The sequence below is a fragment of the Lethenteron reissneri genome, chromosome 14, assembly GCF_015708825.2.
Source record: "Lethenteron reissneri isolate LAM-NWPU_2019-01 chromosome 14, ASM1570882v1, whole genome shotgun sequence".
NCBI lineage: Eukaryota > Metazoa > Chordata > Hyperoartia > Petromyzontiformes > Petromyzontidae > Lethenteron > Lethenteron reissneri.
The window spans coordinates 13,428,713-13,446,699 of record NC_083792.1 but is presented as its reverse complement, the minus strand read 5'-3'; the positions used below and the strand labels follow the sequence as shown (position 1 = coordinate 13,446,699).

General features: G+C 42.1%; 1 protein-coding gene across 3 annotated transcripts in view; it reads right to left on the bottom strand.

The window, feature by feature from the left end:
* Window positions 1-5,723: 5,723 nt before the first annotated feature.
* The window catches only part of LOC133342429 (fasciculation and elongation protein zeta-2-like), a 30,942-nt gene continuing 18,678 nt past the window's right edge, over window positions 5,724-17,987 (bottom strand). The window contains exons 5-9 of one of the 3 annotated variants that reach the window (XM_061551613.1): window positions 17,328-17,596; window positions 14,685-14,760; window positions 13,051-13,116; window positions 11,920-11,974; window positions 5,724-9,289 (exon numbers count right to left, since the gene is read on the bottom strand). In XM_061551613.1, coding sequence (XP_061407597.1) covers window positions 11,967-11,974; window positions 13,051-13,116; window positions 14,685-14,760; window positions 17,328-17,596 — 419 coding nt within the window. In that variant the 3' untranslated portion in view covers window positions 5,724-9,289; window positions 11,920-11,966. Of the gene's footprint in view, window positions 9,290-11,919; window positions 11,978-13,050; window positions 13,117-14,684; window positions 14,761-17,327; window positions 17,597-17,987 lie in introns of all 3 variants that reach the window. The other 2 variants (XM_061551612.1, XM_061551611.1) reach the window with 2 other exon arrangements.

Sequence of the window (17,987 nt, the reverse complement as noted above, 5' to 3'; positions counted from 1 at the left end):
AACACGTGTGCGTCTCATTCAAAACCGTCCGTGCGAAAACGCGAACGCACTCCCCGGACAATAAAAATTGGTTCCGCCCCGAGTCAGTTTTCATTTCAGTTTCATTTATTGTGTATAGCCCTGTGAGCCATTCGGCTCTTGAATCGGGTGCAACTACAACAAGCAAAAATATGAACAAGAAAACATCTTAAAGTGACTATGTGCAAACAGAAATCCAAGAAAAGGCAGCAAAATATTGCAGTCGATCTCTCCCTTAAAATGCCAGAATGGAATGAGTACAGTCGTTAATACACGTCTTGCAACTCTTATACATTTAAACAAAAATTACAGGCGGGGTAAGTCAAGCGGAGTTGAAACCCTTCCTTTAAAGCATGCTGAGAAGTAATTTTAGATTAGATAAAAAAACTCACTTGTATTGGAGAAGTGGGAATTGCCAAATTTGCCAGTTATTTAATCACTATCGTTCATGTATTAAATGAAAACATCCCCACTGAGTGTGTGATATTCTGGGGGTAATGGGAACCTACTTCGTGTCAACAGATATGAAATAGATTATAACGTTTTCATTGCTAAAGTACTTTAAGACCAACGGCAGTTCACGTACAAAATCAACGGTGGGAACCACAATCAGTACCACATTTGTGCAGTAGATGTCGACATTGTAATGCGGTGATTGCTAACCACACTCCAATGACAGTCGTGGGGAAGTATTATGACAACTCCTTCAGGGTGTGGGGAGGTTCTCATCCAGCAGATGTTAACTCCCTCGCCTGGTCTACAGGAGGTCGTGGGCTCAACCCCGACCCTGACGCCTGCTGCTGCTGCTGCTGTGTATTTGGAGTTTGCGTGTCTCTCTCCCCGTGGTCGCGTGGATTTTTCTCCGGGTCCTCCGGTTTTCCCCTCCACATTTAGAATCGACATCACACGTGTAGAGTCAGCGGCTGTTCTACATGACCACACGATGACGAGCACCTTCAGTGAGTCATCATTTGTGGCCAGGTCGCTTCTAAAAATAGAGTTACAGAGCTTAGTGGCCCTTATCTGGTATGAATAACACTTTCCATCTTGCAGTTTTTCCATTCGCGTTTGATGCTCTAACTTATAGTTTACATTAACGTCTAACATTGACCCCGTGGCGGTGTCTGTGCATGCCTGTAATCCAGCAGTGTGGAGGCGAGGGTTGGTTGATGACACAACTGTTGCGAAACTCGCTTCCCTGGGGCGTCGTGGAGATGTCACCTACCCTGGCTCGCCAGGGGATCGAGTGTTTCCCCCTCGCACGCATGGGGCTATCAGGATCTTTATTAACACAGAGGAATCCGGTGAGCTAAAAAGCTTCTCTGCCACAGATCAATCAAGTCGGGGCCGGTCAGAAAGTTACGACAAACAGGACAAAATCACGATAGGAGTGCAACGTTTAGGAAAGGCAAGCTAATGACGAAACAAACTTAAACTAAACTATTTTATTTATCAGGTAAAGTCCACTGAGCTATTAGGGGCCGTCCATAAATGACGTCACGCGATTTTGGACGATTTTTGACCCCCCCCCCCCCATCGTCACAAAAAGTCAGACCCCCCCTCAATTATGACGTCACAAAGCTCTGCCCCCCCCCCCAAATAAAACACCCTTCAAATCGCTTTAAACTATTGTCATTGTAGTGCGTATTTAATGTGGCGCTGCACTCTGATGTTGTAGGAGAAACCATTTATTAAAAGTCTATTTAATTAAGTAGAAAGTGTTGTCTATATTTATTAAAAGTTGCGCATTTTGATGTGACGTCACATTTCTCACCCCCCCCCCCCTCGTCACACATCGTCACAAATGTCTGACCCCCACCCCCCCCCCCCCAGGTGCGTGACGTAATTTATGGACGAACCCTGAGTTCCCTTCTCAGAAGCAACCATTGATATGTTCAAATTGAGAATGATAGCTCAACAAAGTGGCTTGTCACGTGTGAATGTATAGCAGCCACATGTAAAACACTCAATACTCGGTCGATAACACCTGAATATATCGAGGACCGCAGAGCCTGGGCAATGGTAGACGCTGACTCACCGCGTGGCAGAGAGAGAAAGTCGTTCCCTCTCTGCCAGTAACAACGTCACATCAGTCCTGCGGGGTTGGATCGCTCAAGGTCGCTAATGCCAGCACTGCCGCGATCAGCGATTTAAATCCAGGCAACCCACTTGTTCACATTAAAGTGCGTTTCTCCACGTTGAGAACATTTCATAGTTTTAATCTTGTATGCGCACTGTATTGATTTTAACTTAATGTAGCCGAGCTCTCGCTTAAGAGCACGACGAAGGTTGAACGTGCATCGGTTGATTGGCACGTGGCAACGAGTTGTTTACAGGAGCATGACGGAGACCTGAGCCAGTTTGTGTTACGCAAGGGAAGCTTCTTGGAGTGACACCAGCAGCAGCTCGGGGTGGTGTCATCTCCCAGCACATCTTGCAGGACATTCATTCCCTCCAGTGACACTTGTGTGGGCGGCACAGAATGATTTTTCTTCACCGCATGACTTCGATGTACACGCGTGTGCAGGGATACGCACGCGGGGCAGTCATTGATATGTTCAAATTGAGAAATAAGTAGCAGAAGCAGCAAACATGTTCACACAGACACTCGCTCAAGCAACGAGAGACCACACGCTTATTGCCGCCCTTGAAACCAGTCGTGACATGGCAAGCGGTCCCTTGCTTGGGTCAATGTTACGTGTTTGTGTTGCTTTATATATCCCAATCTATCCCGAGCCTGTGTTATAATGATCGCTTCACAATCACTGCTCTCCTGCTGCATAGGTGGGGGTCGAGGCTGCGAAGGAGGTGGGGACGAGAGAGAGAGTGGCCGAGGCGATGGATCCTGGTAGCTTCTACTGCGCGTGTGGAGGATGAAGAGTTGAAGCCACCTGGTTCATTCTCCCGGCACAGCCCAGGAGCATTCTTGGGGGGCTCTTGGTCCGACTCGCCAGTGAGCGTGGTGGGAACACGTGGGGCCGCTCAGCTGCCCAAGGCTCTCAGGTCACGCAGGATCCATAGCCTCCTTGAATGAGCGAATCCTCGCCAGAATGTCGGGAGACAAGACCCACAGAGCGACCCCCCCCATCACCCCCTTTATAGACTGAACAAACGTTTGGAGCAAGTGCCGTTAGCGAGCACACGCAGAAGCCGGCATGCCAGCAGCACGAAACGTCGCCTTTGTCTCCCTCGTGGCGACGCTTTACACACCGCACCAGGTACTCAGTTGTGGCCGAGTAGACCTGGTGGCGGCCCAGTATCGGTTCAGATAATCGTGAGCGTGAATTGAACTTGGGACGCCTGGTTCGTAACGCTGCGCGCTAACCGCGACAACGACCGCTACTCACAAGATAAAGGCGCTGCACACAAACGCATGGGCCAGCTCATTCAAGGTACAAAGTCTGTTGCGAGTCAGAGCAACTTTTGATCTGCACACGCCCGTGCATGTGCACCAAGCTGAGTCAATTAATTGCGTTTTCAAATAAGCACAATGAACCCATCGGCTGTTCTCCTGCACATGATTTCAGCTTGAACAATGGGCCAATCTCCGCTCTGATGTCGCATGCAACTGCCCGTAACGATCGGATGCTTAGATACCTACATGCAATATAATTTGGATTGATATCGCCCAGTTGCTTCCCCGACTCCAGTCCTCGCGACACACCACCACGCTCTCAGTCTTTCCAATTTACGCGCCCATTCAAATTGTAAACTAACTCGTTCCACGCTGCACGCGCACGATGCTTGTTAAACACGTCCGACGTGACGCTGATCAGCAATGAAAGCTGTCTGCCCCACGTGGAACACGCGCCACATCGAGAGCTCAATCGTGATGTGAGTCGGCTCCATTGACGCAGGCAGAGTCCATTGCTTAGCGCGTCACGTGGGGCATGTTTAACAATCATCGGGCGCGTCGCAGTACGGAACGAGTGAAGTTGTCTTTGAATGGGAGTACATTGGTACACGCGGAAAGAAGTAGCGTGGTGAGTCGAAAGGAGTTTGTGAAACCCTGTAATAGAGGCAATCGAACCGAAAGAAACATGATTTTTTATTGACCAGGGAAAATGACTCAACGGCACCGGATGGCTGGGGGAGTTTCATATGGGTAGCGACGGAAAATAATACACATCTTAGTGAGCAAAGGTTGACCGGAGGCTACAAAAGAATGCATGGGTTTCTGTAGTGGAGACTGCGTATGGGAGCAGGGCGAGATCAGAGGGGCTAGGTAGGCAGGGGTGAGTTTCACGAAGTGTGAAATTGATCAGGAATTGGATTGGGAGCCAGTGCACGATTTAAGTCTTCGGTGTGATGTGCTTTCATTTTTGGTTGCAGGTGAAAAGTCTGGTAACAGGATTGTAGGGTTGGGGGATTTGAAGAGCCTGTGAAGGTGAGAGTTGAGATGGGGGAATTGTAGAGGCCATAAACGAGTTTAATCGTCGAGTCAAAATGTCATAAAAGCATGGATGAGGGTATAATTGGCAGCTGGGGGCGGATATGAGGTCTTCGACAGAGACATGAGATGCTGTCGAGATGTGAAAAGGGAATGAAAGCCAAGGTTCACTGACAACGGAGCCCAGATTAGCGAGTCTAAGGGTTAACACCATTAGGCAGCGTTACATCAGTTTTTCATGCACGCTCACAAATAAAGTATTACCGATGGTTAATTTTTTGCCTTGGAGTACTTCTGTTGAAGACTTTCTGCAACATTCCGCTGGAAGGTCTCACCCACCATCGAGTCTGTGCTGTCAACTCTCGTCCTCGTGGTCTGCCATGGTGCAACGTTCTGCGATTATCAAGGGCTGGCGAAATGGACTTTGATAAATACTGCGCTGCTGTAGTGCAGAGTATTTATTTGTTCACCGCTTGAATCAGTTTTAAATGTCGTACATCACCTTCATCCGCACGTACATTTTTACCTAAATAATTTTGCCCCTTCATGTTTACAAATAAAAATTATAGAAATTTTTACGGGTTAAATCATAAATGCAAAATTTGTTTTAAATTGGACCAGTTGGCTATGCACCTGAATCTCGAGATTACCTGTCCACATTCAGATATCCCTCGATTTATTAAAGGGATACGTTTTTTGCAAAACATGCATAAAACGATATTTTGTAAATCGAAATGGGTTTTCCGATTAATTTAATACAAAATATGTAGGGATGTGTTTCGGACAGTCATTCGAACTCGCCTATATACACCTACGACTTTTCACAATACGAAACAAAGGAACATGGATATTAAAACGAATGGAATAATTAAAAAGGACAATGATTAACCTTTGCAGGAAACTCGCCAAAAGATCTGCATGTTGTAATGACTGGCGTAGGTGACGTGGAGGCATCACTGTTTTGCATTGTGCAGATACCGCGACTCTCGTGGGTAGATGCCGCAGCCTCTCCCCCTTATGCTTCTTGTTTGATCTCACGGCGCATTTCGGAGTGACATTTCGTTCGAGCAGAATTTTCAATTTCGTTCATCGAAAAAGTGTCCGTAATTTGTCAATCGCGTTCACGCGAATGTTAGGTAAACCGAAGACCTGCACAAGCGCTTCGCCATTGGGCAGCTATGACCACAGGTCATGGATTGATTGGGCTTCATTCGCTCACATTTTATTTCATCACAGATCATGTGTATTGAGACCCACGTGACGCCAAGACTCATTCAAATCCAAAGCAAGAACAAGGAGGTGAAGCCAACAGTAATTGCAGCTTTATACAAAGTTTTATTCATGCTATTGTCTCCACAAATAAAAGCAATCATTCACGACATATATTGTTACATGACTCACATTATAGCAATTACATGCACAGCAAAATTAATTTAACTGCGTGGTCCTTAGTTTTGATCTATGAAGACGGCAAGGTGATAAATACACGGAAATTCGCCAAGCATTCTGCAATTCAGAATGCATATAATGAAACCGCAAGTTAAGGATCCCAAAGATAAATATATCTCCCAGAATGCTTTTGTTCAGATTAAATATGCTTGTATATCATTTAGCGTGCTAATCCTAAACATACGTTTATTATCGAGTAATAGTTCATTATGCTTACTTCAACTCTATACGACTATAAACTGGCGTTATGTCAAACGATGCTTTTGCATATGCATAAAATTGATGCATTAATCTTGCTCACTGGCTATGTTGTGTACATTAAAACAATTGCAATACTGGACTGTGACATTCATCTATTCAACGTCCATAATCTCTGCTTTCCAATCTGAAATTCCAACACTCCACACCAAATTCTTCAGATGTTTGTGTCCAACCTTTAAAATAAACAAAACCTGCACTTCCCTCTACGCATTACATTTACACTTTCAAAATGTCCTTCGAATTAAACCACTGGCAACTGATGTCAACCGAGTTTCAATGTTCACGCCATAAAACACATTCAACCACTTACAAATAGTTCATAATTTAAACATCTAATGGACACAAAGACACAAAAAGACAAAATGTAAATTAAAAAGAACTTGCAATGAGGCATATTTGAACAAAAGTTATTGCACATTAATAACGTGGAATTAATTTAAGCAAATACCACTTGACATCACAGCACAAATTAAACTGCTAATATGTAAAACACGACAGTGCCACACAGCTGATTAGACCCATTTCACATCAACATAATTTTAATTTCGTAGGTCGTGGCTAAATTGCCCAGACTAAAGTCTACATCAAACCCGTTGACCACTGCAATGTAAATCTCTGCCTCAATTAGTGTGGCCACGTCAATTCAACGGGAGACCCAATTTGAAGCATTAGTTTCAAATGTTTGAAGAATGTTTGTAACAGGTTATATGGAGCATACTCCGATACAAATAAACATCTGCAAAATAATGCCGACATTAACGCAATCTAACAAATACAATAAATATAACATGTAATGACTCCATTGTGTTCCCATTGATCAACTCTGCCATAATACTGTTCCATTTGCAACGGTTTCAGTTGATAACATCTCAATTGAATCTGGTTGAAGTCGCAAATCTGACAAATTACCATTAGTTCTACAGCTGCTCACTAATTTTCTAGTTTTAACAAAAGTGTTTAAAAACAAACTAAGTTTTATTAACCATGTATTGTATTTCATAGAAACAGATAGAAAACAACGAAAGTGACATGAACATATTAAAATGGAAGCCAAGTGTTCTTTTTACCGAAGTGTTATACACAGACGTGAAGATTAACTGCTTGTAAAGCCCTGGTTTTTAATATTAAAGATACAGAGTATATAATTACGTATATGTCCTTTGTGAATTGTTGTTTCTTTGATGGCTATACAGTAGCTCTACTGCATAACATCGTTGATTTATTACCGCAAGACGGCTGACCACCGAAGATGTTTGTATTCACATCTCGCCATCCACATATTGTACTGCAATCTCAGAACAGCCAGACTAAAACTTAACAGCTAAGAAGCGTTTTATGAGCACATTTATTATTATTTATTTATCCAACCTTGCTTTTAAATTATACTTGCACTGAAAACCACTCCAAACGAACAATATTGAAATTGTGCGATTAAGCAGATGGAGGGGGAGGGGGGGGTTCACAAGCACTTGCACCTAGTCAGCTGAGCAAGGATGAGCAATGCAACACTGACCCGCGATCAGCTTGGTATTGTCACAGAATTAACGGAGACAATCTTTCGGGGTCTATTTGTGGTTTCTTCACAGCAACGTTTCCCAAACTATGGTCCTCACTCTCCACCACAGTACGCCTTTCCACGGGCACAAAGCACCTCAGTTCATGTACAAAATTAGGTTGTGACAAACGTCATGCATATTCTTGGTTCTTTCGAAATCGAATCGTCTCACGACGATTTGATTTCAACTCAAGCAATCATCAGGTGTGAAAACCACAAATGTTCTTGCTGTGGTTTTCACACCTGATGATGATTGTTTGTGTTGCAATCGAAACGTCGTGAGAATTAAAGTTTTATTTGTATTATTTTATTATTTCCCTTCTACGTGACTTTAACGAAAGAACCAATAATATGAATCCCTGCAGTCATGAAAGCTTTAAATCGAAATTTATACGTCATGCACTTGAAAAATTGCCTTTTCGACAGACTGCCAATTCAAGAAAAACAAATGATGTGTGTGTATCACACATGACGTAGTTTAGAGTGATTAGAACATAGATATAACGTGTGCATCTGTGTGCATAGCACAAGGTATGCAGTGCACCGATTCAAAGGAAAAGTCTCTCTACCCTATCCATGGTGGAGTGGTGGCACAGTGGTAAGCACCTTCAATCCAGGAGTGGACTGATAAAGGGCTCCAGCCAGTAATCAAAGCAAGCGGTGGGTCGTAAGAAATGGTTTGCTAAACCCTATGATGCTTCAGTTAAGCACACTGATGATGAGTGTTGTGGTATAGCAAAAAAAAAAATCAACACTGAAGGCCAATGCTTAAAGAGCCACATCAAGGTGACATGATGAAGCCACATGTACCAGATGGAGGTTCCTTTGCTACGGCCATCAGCGTGTGTGGCAAGACACAACTGGGGGATTCAGTATACAGTACTTGAAACATGCATGTTTGTTTAAAAAACAAAAAATATAAAGAGTTGCCCTGTACTGTTATTTTGGCACTGAGCTTGGCAGTCCAGACCTGATTTAGCTTCTTGTTTAAACACAATTCATTACGTACAATTACAATTCAAGATAATAATCATAATGTAATGTAGTATTACCAACAGCTCTTTCATAGATAAAGAAGAAAAATACTGTGAAGATGTTGTTCTTACATATATACCAGTTATATAACAAGCAGAGAAGCGCACACACACACACACGCAGACGGCCATGCACTAATATTAAAATATCTGCTCTATTAATAATTATGCCACCTATGTAACACGTTTTCTAACCTGGTAACAAAGTTTGACTTTTAAAAGCTTTGATTTGTAAAACATTTGATATCAGTAAAAAGGGGAGCATTGACAATCAATAGCTGGAAGGTTGGCTCCATTTCCACAGGGGTGAGGGCATTGACACTCCTGCCTCCATCAGTATCACGGACGTCGGAATAATCATCAACTCTACTCTGTGACAGACATCACCGATCGTATGGGAAGGAGGACAGTTGTAGGTGCAGCTGTGCCCTTCGCTGTCAATGTGCTTGCTGTGAAGAGTAGGGCCGGATTAGCACCTGCTGCTGGAATGGAGCCAAGTTAACAGCGATGGAATTTTGAGATGAGTGACTTTGCTTCATGTGTGGGTGTTCCAGGGCACGACAGCTTACGTAGGACACAGCACTAAAAACAAACAGAAACAGACACACAGGGCATCAGCATCAACGAACTTGAAATGTGCACTTCTAATGAAGAACGTTTGATCCATTGGAAGACTATGGAAATTGAAGTTTTGCGTCGCATGAAAATAAATAAAACGGAAATAATAATGAGAGAATGTTTGATTTACTGTACTTTGATATCTGGCCTAATTTCACTGCAAATAAATTAAACACGTAAGTTTTAAATAAACATTGTTAAGTGTTCTAGGAATCTGCCGTAATGACACTTCTCAATCCCATTCACACTGTCCTTACACCAAACGGAACCATCGAATGACCATATGAATGAACCACTAATTTGATATGTCACAATTATCAGTTGACATGGAGCTCGGCCACACCAGTAATGGCAAATATTCATTGAATTATCCAAACTTCAGAGTATCCAGACTGGATAATGATCAATTACATCTGTAAATAATGCATTCCAATATATTGTCAATATAACACATCCATTCAAAATCTTAAATGTTACTGGGTAAAACGATAATACAAGTGTAACAAATAACAGTACAATGTTACATTTCATTGTTTGATAAATTAAAACTGCTTTTTATGAGTTTACCATTTAAAACAGTATTTTTTTAAAGTAACGATTGAAATGATACTATACATATTATCCCTGGATTAAAAACCTAATCTTACACAACTCTGTACAAGAATATAGCCTTCTAAATTAAGGTCTGTTTTAAAAATGACTTAATAGAAGTACCTCCATTTAACTAGGTTAAAGCCCAATTAAGTATCTTTTGGCAGGATGATCACGATTTCATTTACCAAACAAAATCATGCTAAGCGACGTTGAAAGGTTGTATCATTACCTCAACCAACAACTCTGTAAGGGCATAGTGTAGCCTTGGATGCAGGAAATAGCAGGCAATCAACATAACATTACCAACATTATAACACAACCCCCAAAGCGCGTAAGATGGTAAAGGAACAAAACGAGGGATAGAAAAAATTGCACGCATATTTAAATAGCATAAACTAGGTCAAGCACATCGATATAAAATGGTCTCATGGTAAAGGCCTCGACTTTTGCAATGACTGCAGAACGATTCGTGTTATCAAACCGCAAGGGAGCTCATTTATAAAAATAAAAAATATCATATTCCGTTTCATGAAAACCTAAGCCCCTATTCAGCAGACTTCACAAATATCATTGAACAATGAAGTTGAAAATGTGCCAAGTATGATTGTTTATCTTTAGATTTTTGGAACACGTTATCAAGAAGATCCCTTTGTGGAATATTGCATTTCAGCTTGTCTCGTTTCTTCAAAATTGTTCGATAAGCCTCTGAATTAAGCAGTCTTATCAAACTTACAACAGACATTCTCTGAAATGGCAGTTCCAATACCAATCCAATAAATGTGTACATGAGGTACATTGGTCAGCACTAAAAGTTATTTAGTGACTGCCGGTATTGTTCACGGTTGTGTAAAAACGTTAGGCAATGACCCCGTCTCGGACAGAAATTCTGTGGTTCAATGGCAGATACAAAACTACATCACCTCTCTTTAAAACTAAAATATGTTATACATATCTAACTGCGTTAAAACAAACCTAGGCTTGGCCTTATATTTTAAAATATTTCAAAGAACAAGAATCATTACGAGGGGTTAAAAGTTAAAGCGCCGCACAGATTTGATAAAATATCTATCTATTGCTGCCATCTGGCCACTTTAATCCAAGCCTACAAAACTTTGTATTCCAAGCCAAGCCAGGCTTCCATCAAAGTACTAACTGCTTAGTCAGTCACATGAATAAATCATTGAAAATTTCATTGGGAGTGTTTCAGCAAACATGTTTAATGCTATTGTGCATGAACAATTTAATTTAATTAAAATTTGTCTTCCTCTTATGGGTACATTTGCAATATTATTAAAATTGTGGGTAGAAAATATTTGTTTTCAGTACCACATTGTTGAAAAATTACATCAACTCATCTAACATCCTCACTATACTTCTCTGCAGCTATTAGTAGTAGCAATGTGCTATCAGGCTGCAGCCTTTGCTGCTTATTATCTGAAAAATAAAATAAAAAAAAACGTGTACACATTCATCTTGAAAACAGACAACTACTGTAGGTACACAAAGCACGAGACAAGACAAGTCCACAGGGCTTAATGAGCAAAGCAACGATGAAACGCATGAAAGGTCAACAGAAATCGGCAGCACCCCTGACTTGCATTAATAAGCTGTTGTTCATCAGTGACTACATTTTATTAACTTGATTGCTTAATTGGCAAATTTGCATTCTCAAATGCTTTTCAAGGGCTGGATTTTCTTCTGATGAACTGGTATTGCATTTGACAAAAAACACCACTATCATTCAAAACAATGTAATAATAACTATAAAATCATGTCTACATCCACACTTATGACGCGTAAGGAAATGATGGCCAATTGTGATTGGAATCAAACAGCACTGGCCACGATTAGCTCTTCACCTTGACAGAATGCGTCGCTAAAGCAAGGCAGGGGTTGCAGACTTCCGTCCGTCAAGGTGAGAAATGGGCTGACTGGGGCGGGGTTCAAGGTTACGCAAGCGGACACACAGCTGGCTGCCACCAGCACGTCAACACACAAACCTTAGGGCAGGGCAGAGGTACCACAGTGCCCTCATGTTGTTCCGCTATCACATGACTGCTAACGTGGCATAAACAAACGATACTGCGAGTCAAACAAAGCGTCACAGGAACTCCGCGTAACGAGAGGCGAGGGTTGCAAGTTGCGAGATATTACAGCACAGCGTGTTAGTTAAATGGGAAAACAAACTGGTCATCGTTATCAGACTTCAGAGGAAGCGGTCATTGGCAAGCAGCGCACAAACCGTGCAAGATCACGTCAGTTTGAGAAAATGTCAGTTGCCCTGTGGACATTGTCAACTAGCTGATATGAAGAGCTTCAAGACAGCATCTGGGAACAATGGCATCTGGGCTGTGATGGAGTGTTTTCCATTGGATGTTTTGATTTTACTGGCAAGAGAGACTTCAAGTGGGGTTAGAAGAACAAGGCTTTCCAGGAAAGGGCATTTTAATGCAAGGACATGAGTGCGCATCAACAGGAAATGACCACCCATTGCTGCTTCATTTATATAGAGTATAATTAAACTATAATATGTATAACCAGCAAGCTCAAGGTGAATGCAGTGGTGTTATTAATGTGAGTGTACAATATATATCCAAGATAAAATGAGTAACACCTAACAATTTCCGTGAATTATTCATCCAGCTGTTGGCCAAAATGACCATATTCTGTCTCCCTGAAGTACAATTATTGTCGAGTTTTTTTCTTTGCTGTTTTACACGTTAATAAAGAAAGAACGTGTTTAAAAACATGTTTGCCTTCGTTTCACAATAACTGTGGCTTGCAGAAATGTTGTCCATGCAGGAGCCTTCATGACAATCCAACTCATCCTGTTAACATGCATGAAGGGAACTCCCAGCGGAATACAAAAACAAACTAAATCTCAGCGCCAGCATAATTGATGATGGTTTGCAGCTGACACAAATCAGCAATATGATGAAAGAGATTATTAATAGACTGCCATCTCCGACAATTATCTGAAGGCAATATACTTAAATGGCTCAAAAGCTAAATTATTTTTACATTTTGCATCTGTCAATTTATTAAATCAATCCATCAAGCACCAACATAATTTGATTATAAACCTTCATGCTAGCAAACAAGATAACAAATGACCATCATGTGATGCTCACCTTTTAGAATGTAGTCGGTTAGCAAGCTGGGAACTCTGTCACTGTCATCCTTCATTGCTTTCAAGACTGTTGGTGGCATTTGCAATAAAAAAGAGCAATCAGCATACATTGTTTTCATATGAAAAATACTAAAACTCAATAGATTTCTGGGGCAGATCGCATGACAAGGTTTTCCTTAAGCTATATTTTTTGTAAGCAGTTTATGCTAATCTGAGTTGGATAAATTAAGTAAAACTGTGGGAAGTAAGTGGCTGTGTTCAAAAGTGGCCCTGCTATATTTGTAATTTCCACATTTGGAAAATTTGCATTTATTTATTGAACGAGGGAGCTTAGAGACACTGAAAAAAAATGCAAAACATATCACGGGGAGATTTAACATCTGCATATAAATCATGTTCCAGGGCAAAATAATTGTCTGCAAGGAAAAAATGATCGAGATGGGTATGAAAGACAACCACTTTTATCGCCGCGTTCAAGCTGAAACCGCATTGGCAGCAATCATTTTGTTCGCGTTTAAAAGGTAGAACTTGTTGCATGTGGCTTGAAGCACACATTGTAGCTTTTCCCTCTTCAAATTATATGAGAACCCTGCTATCAGTGTCATGTCATGAGGCAAGGAAAATTCCATTCAGAACTCTCTGTACCTGCAGTACACTCCCCCCTTGTGTCAAAACGGCCGCACAAGATGACACCGCAGAACTAATTCAGAAATCTATTTAATAGGCGTCTTCATCCACTCGAGGGAAACAACTTTTAATGTGTTCTCTGCAAGTCAGATTGATTTTTTCGTGTGCAAAGGAACATGCCAAATTACATTAAACATCTAATTTAAATGAATGAATTTTTTTCAGCATCACCGGCTGGATTAGCACCCAAGATCTAAGTGGTGCTGACTCACAAGTCTGACATGGCAATAGCATCCCAAGCCACATCATCCCGAACCGGTGACGCCTCTCTTTTCCACTGCACAACCGAGCCGTGCCAGGGCTGTGACGAGTGTGCCCAGCACGGCTCGACAGGCGCTGGTTTGTTTGTCCACTGCAGAACAAAGCCCTGCCGCTCACATCGCACGCAATGTATGAGTCAAGAATCATGTGGATGATGCAGTGATGCTGCAGGGTGCCGCGGTGGCGAGATGTTAACTACCTCGCCTGGTATACAGAAGGTCATGGGTTCGATCCCGACCCTGATGCCTGTATATTTGGAGTTTGCATGTTCTCCCTGTAGTCGCGTAAAATTTTTCTCCGGGTTCTACGTTTTTTCTCTAAACATTTAGAAATATTCGTTTACAGTATTTGGCTGCTATGTAAATTCCCACATGATAAGCCATTTCGTTGAGCTATCATTTGTGGCCAGGTTGCTTTTGAAAAAGAGCTACATATCAAAAAGGTTTTAAATTGATGTTGACTGACCACCGTCATGTGCAATGAACATGTGGTTAGCGACGCACCTTGCCCTGCTTGGCCCCACCGAACCAGATTTAGATTACCACGATTTGGCTTCGAGTCGGCTCGGCATAGCACAGCAAATATTCAGCAGGAAAACCACCTGTACCGTGTGGGCCCAGAACTGGCCCGGCCCGGCTGTGCTAGTGGAAAAGGGGAATTGGCCACCTCCACCCATCCATGCCTTACTCTTAATGAGGACCTGCAGCTGCTGGACAGATGGTGGCTCTTCCTTGTCTTCATACGGGATCACGGTCGTCAAGTACTGTTGCCATGACACACACACACAAGGAAACCGCACAGTGAGAGCATTCACGGCTTAATCACATTGCCCTTGCTCTCTTGATACAAGTTAACGTTTGACAAGTACAAGGCCCGGCATGATGGTGTGTTTTGCGGTAAGAGAGTGCAATTTAAATTGGTTTCATCAAGGACATCCATTATTGTTTTAAACAAAACAAAATGTACGATTTTACACAATTATTGGGGAAAAAAACGTGTTGTATGTTGTCTGCAAATACGAAAATGGCAGTTAGAGAAATGCATTATTCTTTCACGACCCAAAAGTGCTTTTTTTTCAATTTTATAGTGCGCACGATAATGGCCAATTCAACAAAGGTTACAATTAGCATAACACTTTTAAAAGGGCCTGCTGAACCTTTGTAATTAACGTTACAATAATTACAAAATAAATAATTACAAGCTCGAGCACAGCACAAAACATACTATTATGTCCAATGAAGCATGCGTGCAGCTCAAAACATGTATAAGCATCATCAAGATCACTGCAAACAGGATGCATCTCGGATGCATGGCGGTTTGTCTTTTCATAATTTACCTTTCATAAAAAATGTAAGCACTGTAAGCAATCCGCCTGTGTTATAGTTTACAATTATGACCGTGTAGGCCAGCCAGTGAAAATACATTTATATTAGTACTTGCAAGCAAAACCATAATTGTGCATCGTGCCTTTGACACAGCTTTGTACAGTAAGTGGTTCCAGAGTGCAGCACAAGGTAATGCTATATTGATGTTCTGCCATAATTGTGCACCATTTTGTAGGAAGCCCAACCAAAACAATATGAGACCATTTGATTTATGGTGTGTTCATAGTACAGATTGGGGTTGAGTGGTGGCGCAGCGGTTAGCGTACCGCACTGTGACACTAGCAAACCTGAGCTCCATTTCCAATCACGGTAACATGAGTAGCAAGGGATCTCAGAACTGGTCCCAACCTGTACTGAAAAGCGTGGTGAAGTATTGTTTAACAAACCTTATGACCAATATAGTATCAAGCAGTCCTTTATCTAGCAGCGGATTTACAAAGGGCTGTAAATGTTATACATTTAATTTTTTATTATTATAGCTCCAGTGATACAATTCATAAGAGCTAGCCACTTCAAATGGACAAGGAGCTTTGAGTGGCATTAATGGACAAACAGCGACACTCCGGAGAAATGTTTCTTGCACTTCAATCCACAAACTACCAGACATCAGATTTTCACCATTCAACAGATGCACAAAATAAATGATCTAATTTACTCCTGAATGGAACTACTGACTAACATGGAAAAGCTGCCCAAAGGAAATATATAAACCATTGCTATGGAGCAGGGATGGGGAACCTATTGCCAACAGGCTGGATATGGCCTGCAATTTCATTTTATGTGGTATATGGCCAACTGAGACGTACTTTAAAACTGCCTGCAAACAATATTCCTGCATCACTGAAATAAATATTTTAAAACAATACATGGGTACTGGAAGGGAATATTTTTGATCTGGACAAATTGTTTCTAATCGAAATGCATTCTGCTCCATCATTGCAAGAGCCTCAGAATTTGCTGAGGTATGTGTGTATATACCCAGGTTAGTGATACTGCTATAGAGCTGGTTCCTGAATTTAGTTTTGGCAGTGAATATTTCTGGAGATCGGCGGGGAGCTCAAGCTCGGATGACAAGTAACCTACTCGTGTTTTTATGGCCACCACAACACCCTGCATCCTCCAAAAGTAGGAAATCTCCGACATCACCAAGCTCAGCCCATCACCTCCCATCCAGCAGGACACACGTGGGGAAAAAAAAGGTGAGTAATTTTTCAACTATTTTGTTCCTATCCAATAAATTGATAGAGCAATTGATAATTTAATTATCCAACTAGCCCTACCGTAGCATGGGTGCCACAATAGCGAGATGTTAACTACCTCGCCTGGTATACAGGAAGGAGGTCATGGGTTCAATCCCGACCTTGACACCCGTATATTTGGAGTTTGCACTGTTCTCCCCATGATCGTGTGGATTTTTCTCCGAGTCCTCCAGTTTTTCCCTCCACATTTAGAAACACGCGCTTAGGAGTATTTGGCAATTATAAATGTCCACGTGATAAGCCGCTTCTGTTGGGTATCATGTGGCCAGGTCGCTTCTGAAAAAGAGCTATACAGCTCAGTGGGCCTTACCTGGTAAAATAAAAGTTGTGAGAGTTATCTTCTTGGTTCTTTCGGTAAAGTCACGTAGAATGGAAATAATAAAATAATAAAACATAATAAAATAATTCTCACGACGTTTCGGCCACAACGCAAGCAGCCGTCCTCAGGTGAACAGGTCTGTCGAGAAGACAGAGTCTGAATCTCTGTCTTCTCGACAGACCTGTTCTCCACCTGAGGACGGCTGCTTGCGTTGTGGCCGAAACGTCGTGAGAATTATTTTATAATGTTACATTTTTATTATTTTATTATTTCCATTCTACCTGACTTTACCGAAAGAACCAAGAAGATGAATCCCTGCAGTCACGAAAGCTTTAAATCGAAATTGTGAGAGTTAGTTAGAGCTCACTGTGCCAGGCGCAATGGTCCCCTTGTCACGGCGGTGGCTTGGCGAGGCACCATTGCTTCTCCTCTTCTTCTTCATGATGTCTCGGAACTCCTTCTGCTTGTTCTGCACCTCCACCAGGGCGGCGATGAAGCTATTCTTCACCTCCTTCTCGAACTCGAGCTCGTCCCTCAGCGCAAGCTGCTGGATGAGTTCCTCAGAAAACGTGCGAACTGCTGTCTCCATGTCCTCCAGCATCTCCATGAGCCGGGCCACAGACAGGCCCTTAAGCGCTGTCAATGGGCAATGGGCATACGTTAGTACTCCGCAGGCACAAGATCTATGAAGAAAAAAAGGACCGTCTTAAGTCATGGTGATGTTACGACTGATAAATGGTTGAGTTCTGCATAAATGTGCTAATGCTCTATTGAACACGTGCTCCCATAGCACACTTAGAGAACATATTCATGGCAGGGCACGACAACAGCTGAAGTCCATCACAATGTGAATCAGTTGTGAAAACAATGTATGAGCGGAAACTTATTACAGCTGGTACAGTGCATGAGATAGAAGTGGAGCTTAATATATATATAGTACTCTGCCTTAGCATCCCAAGCACTGGCTGATACAGTACACCCAGTGCTATATTTCTTTTTTGGAGACAACCCACGGGGAGGGCTTGAC